Here is a 5,284-nt window from a genome sequence, read left to right on the forward strand (position 1 = left end):
TGAACAACGCCTAGTTTCATATGTGTGTAGAGAATTGGCCTTACAGAATTCTCATTGAAGCGACTTCCACTTCACACTTACATAGGTGATTCCTAAACGTGTAATCCTTTAGATTGACATTATTTGATAAATACCATATCAATCTTAGGTAATCATTAAAGAATGTGTAAAGTTATATCCTTGTTACTGAATATTGTCTTCATCACAAGAAGGGACAAAATATTTTACTTTGATAATGTTGAACCGGTCAATCACAACTTTGTTTGAGCTCCTTGAACCTAGATCTCAGAATATCCAAAATTCTAGGTAGAGTTACCGCTATGATGACTTGTCTTCGGCCATAGTCCTATTCCCTTAGATGATTTCTCAACTCCCTCTCTAGTTAGGCCTTTTGTAAGCGGATCTGCCACATTATCCTTTGATCTTACATAATCAATAGTGATAATTTCACTAGAGAGTAGTTGTCTTATGGTTTTATGTCTTCGTCGTATATAACGAGACTTTCCGTTATACATAACTCTCCCTGCCCGTCCTATTGCAGCCTCACTATCGCAATGTATGCATATAGGAGCCAAAGGTTTTGGCTAGAACGAAATGTCTTCTAAGAAATTTCAAAGCCATTCAGCTTCTTCGTCGGCCTTATCCAAAGCTATAAACTCTTATTCCATTATAAAGCGAGCGATGCACGACTGTTTGGAAGACTTCCAAGATACTGCTCCTCCACCAACAGTAAAAACATATCCACTTGTGGACTTTGTTTCTATTGAGTCGGTTATCCAATTTGCATCACTATATCCTTCGATAACCGCAGGATATTTATTGTAGTGCAGAGTGTAGTCTTGGGTATATTCCAAATATCCCATAACTCTTTTCATTGCCACCCAGTGATGTTTGTTGGGATTACTGGTGAATCGACTAAGTTTACTTATTGCACAAGCTATATCAGGACGTGTACAGTTCATGATATACATTAAGCTTCCCAACACACGAGCATAATCCAATTGAGACGTGCTTTCACCTTTATTCTTTATAAGATGATGGTTTAAGTCAATTGGAGTTCTTGCACTTCTAAATTCCATGTGTTTGAATTTTTCAAGTACCATTTTCATGTAATGTGATTGAGACAAAGCCATACCCTGAGGAGTCCTCTGGATTTTAATTCCTAGAATTACATCGGCAACTCCTAAGTCTTTCATATCAAACTTACTAGCAAGCATACGCTTAGTAGCTTGAATGTCGGCAATGCTTTTGCTCATTATTAGCATATCATCAACATATAAGCAAACAATGACTATATGATTTGGAACGTTCTTAATGTAAACACATTTATCACATACATTAATCTTAAAGCCATTTGACAATATTGTTTGGTTAAATTTAAATGGTTTTGACAATATTGTTTGGTTAAATTTCGCATGCCATTGCTTGGGTGCTTGTTTTAGTCCATAAAGGGACTTAACAATTTGACACACCTTCTTTTATTTTTCCAGAACCACAAACCCTTCAGGTTGGTTCATATAAATTCTTCCTCTAGATCACCATTTAAGAAGGCTGTTTTTTCATCCATTTGATGGATTTGAAGACCATGCAAGGCGGCTAACACTATTAGCATCCGAATGGATGTAATTCTTGTTACCGGTGAGTATGTGTCGAAATAGTCAAGACCTTCTCGCTGTCTAAATCCTTTGACAACAAGTCTTGCCTTGTATTTGTCAATAGTACCATCGTCTTTCATTTTCTTCTAGAAAATCCATTTAGAACCCAAAGTTTTGTTACTTGGAGGAAGATCAACCAATTACCAGGTGTGGTTGCTCAATATGGATTCTATTTCACTATTGACAGCCTCTTTCCAATATTGTGCTTCTGATGAAGACATTGCTTCCTTGAAGGTTCGAGGCTCATTTTCTAGCAGGAAAGTCAGAAAATCTGGACCGAATGAAGTAGATGTTCTTTGACGTTTACTTCTTCTCGAATTTTCCTCATTAGGCATACCATCTATTGTTTCCTCCAGAGGTCGTTTTGACTTTTGGTAGGACAATTCACTTTCCTTTTTATATGGATAAATAGTTTCAAAGAATTCAGCATTATCTGATTCTATTATCGTATTAACGTGGATCTCAAGATTTTCTGATTTATGAACCAGAAAACGATATGCCTTGCTATTGGTTACATATCCAATAAATACACAATCAACCGTTTTTGGACCTATCTTAACCCTTTTAGGTTTAGGAACTTGTACCTTAGCTAAACACCCCCACACTTTGAAGTATTTCAAGTTGGGCTTCCTTCCTTTCCATTTCTCATAAGGAATGGACTGTGTTTTACTATGAGGTACACGATTGATTATTCGATTAGCTGTAAGTATAGCTTCCCCCCACAAGTTATGTGGTAAACCAGAACTTATCAACAATGCATTCATCATCTCTTTCAACGTTCGATTCTTTCTCTCCACAATTCCATTAGATTGTGGAGAGTAAGGGGCAATTGTTTGGTGAATAATTCCATTTTCCAAATACATTTCTTCAAAAGGAGATTCATATTCACCACCCCTATCACTTCTTATCATTTTGATCTTTTTGTTTAGTTGTGTTTCAACTTCACTCTTGTATTGCTTGAAAGCATCAATTACTTCATCTTTACTATTAAGTAAATAAACATAGCAATATCTCATACTATCGTCAATAAAAGTAATGAAATACTTTTTCCCACCGTGAGATGGTGTTGACTTCATGTCGCAAATATCTGTGGGAATTAAGTCTAAAGGACTTGAATTCCTTTCAACGGACTTATAAGGATGCTTAGCATACTTTGATTCCACACATATTTGACATTCGGAATTAATGCGATCAAATTTTGGCAATACTTCCAAATTTATCATTTTTCGCAATGTTTTGAAATTGATGTGACCTAGGAATGCATGTCATAAAGTGTTTGACTCAAGTAAGTAAGAAGAAACATTAACTTTATTGATAGGAACTGCTATTACATTTAGCTTAAAAAGTCCCTCATTCAGGTAACCTTTTCCTATATACACATCATTCTTACTTAGTACAACACTATTAGAAACAAAAATATATTTGAATCCATTCTTGACAAGAAGTGAGGTAGACACAAGATTCTTGCGAATTTCTAGAACATGGAGAACTTGGTTTAGAGTCACAATTTTTCCCGACGTCATCTTCAACGTAATCTTGTCGACTCCTTCAATTTTGGCTATAGACGAATTTCCCATGAAAATTGTCTCGTCGGGTCCTGCGGGGGCATAAGAAGAAAATAACTCCTTGTTAGCACAAACATGGCGGATGGCTCAAGAATCAATCCACCATTCTTTAGGATTTCCTACCAAGTTGCATTCAGACAACATGGCACACAAGTCCTCCATTTCTTCAACATTTTCAACCATGTTAGCTTGATTCTTCTTATTCTTCTTCTTTTGTACATCAGTCTTTGGTGCACGACAGTCCACGGCCTTATGCCCAGACTTTCCACAGTTGTGGAAATTACCCTTGAACTTTTTCTTGCTTGGGTAATTCTTTGGTCCAGAAGCCTTCTTTCTCTTCTTATTTTGTGGCGCCTCCTCAACAATGTTAGCCCTTATTATTGTCGAGTTTCCACATGACTTATTTTCAGCATTTTTGTTGTCTTCTTCTATCCTCAAATGAACAATCAAATCTTCAAGTGTCATTTCCTTACGCTTGTGTTTTAGATAGTTCTTAAAGTCCTTCCATAACGGAGGTAACTTCTCAATAAAAGCGGCAACTTGAAAGGCCTCATTTATGACCATACCTTCAATAATAAATTCATAATTAATGACAAGATAAATCTTATTAATAAAATTATTGATTCGTGTCATACCTTTAGCAAGGAGGTCATGCACAATGACTTGTAATTCTTGGAATTGAGTTATGACCGACCTAGTGTCAACCATCTTGAAATCCAAAAACCTTGCAGCCACGAACTTCTTAAGTCTGGCATCCTCAGTCATGTACTTCTTCTCAAGCACATTCCATAACGCTTTTGAAGTTTCCATGACACTATAGACATTGTACAAGCTATCTTCCAAATAGCTCAAAATGTAGTTTTTGCACAAGAAATTAGAATGTTTCCATGCTTCAGTTACAACAAATCATTCATCATCCGGAGTGCTTTCAGCCACGATCGGAGGAGCCTCCTTGATGAATCGATGCAAAATCAACGTAGTAAGATAGAAGAGCATCTTCATTTGCCAACGTTTGAAGTCAATAAACTTTCCGGGTTTTTCTGCTGGTGCCATAGCATGAGCAGGAGTTGAACGGCTCGACGAGGCAGCAACACTCGTAACAGTAGCACCCGTTCCATTAGCATTAGTTTGGTCCTCATTTGGCATTTTTCTGTAAAGTTGGCAACAAACAAAACTTTTCAAAATCAGTGAAGGTTTTATATCTTCAAACTGAATACCAAACCAAACATTCAAAACATAAACGGTGAAGTTTATTATATTCTTCAAACACGTATACAAAATATATCGGAGTAGAAAGCACTAAGGCTTTAGTCTCCAAACCAATATACAAAATATATATCACAGTTCAATATATATTTCAACATAGAAATGTTAATTTAAATTTCCTTAAGCTTGTTGTCGTTACTGTGTTAAAATAGAAATTAGAAAAAACTGTTAGAAGAAACTAGAAACACAGTAAACTATAAGAAATATTCCGAGTCCACAATTTCCTTGTGCGTCCTTAAGGAATTTTAACCCCCTCACAAGTTGCCAAGGTAATGGATTAAATCCTCCCAGGATGAAATGGAATAAACCTTCCTGCAACAGTGGCAATATAAACTGCAGGATACCAACGAACTTAAAGAACGGAGCAAAATCACACTTACAAATTTGAAAGAGAAACTGCGAAGTAGAATGCAGGATTTTCAGAAGGAGGTTCTATATTTTTTTCAGTGAGTGAAAATGAAGCCATGCATCGGAATTTATAGGCAATTGTCGGAAGAGGTATGAGATCTTATCATAATGTGAACAGGTATTTGAAAGGATGAGGTGTCTGTTCATAATGTGTACAAAAGGGAAAACCAGTTCAGCATTTTGGATTTCAGTTAATTCCGTTAATGAACTGACTGGCACTTAATTAATTCTTAAATAATTAATTAAATAAACTTTGTCAAAAAATTAATCTCATCGATCGATCATTTGACAAATCCAAATCCAAATCCAAATCTGAATCTGAAGCCGAATCCGAAGCCAAAGCCGAAGCCGAAGCCGAAGCCGAGCCGAGCAACGACGACGACGCGAGAA

General features: G+C 36.4%; 1 protein-coding gene across 1 annotated transcript; it reads right to left on the reverse strand.

Moving 5' to 3' along the window:
* Positions 1–3,307: 3,307 nt before the first annotated feature.
* On the reverse strand, positions 3,308–4,030 carry LOC138887803 (uncharacterized). The gene is made up of 2 exons (XM_070169591.1): positions 3,856–4,030; positions 3,308–3,786 (listed from the first exon to the last, which is right to left on the reverse strand). Exons 1-2 carry the CDS (start codon positions 4,028–4,030, stop codon positions 3,308–3,310), a joined length of 654 nt encoding a protein of 217 aa, XP_070025692.1.
* Between the last annotated feature and the right edge of the window lie 1,254 nt (positions 4,031–5,284).

The sequence above is a fragment of the Nicotiana sylvestris genome, chromosome 3 (genome assembly GCF_000393655.2).
Source record: "Nicotiana sylvestris chromosome 3, ASM39365v2, whole genome shotgun sequence".
In the NCBI taxonomy this organism is placed as follows: Eukaryota; Viridiplantae; Streptophyta; class Magnoliopsida; order Solanales; family Solanaceae; genus Nicotiana; species Nicotiana sylvestris.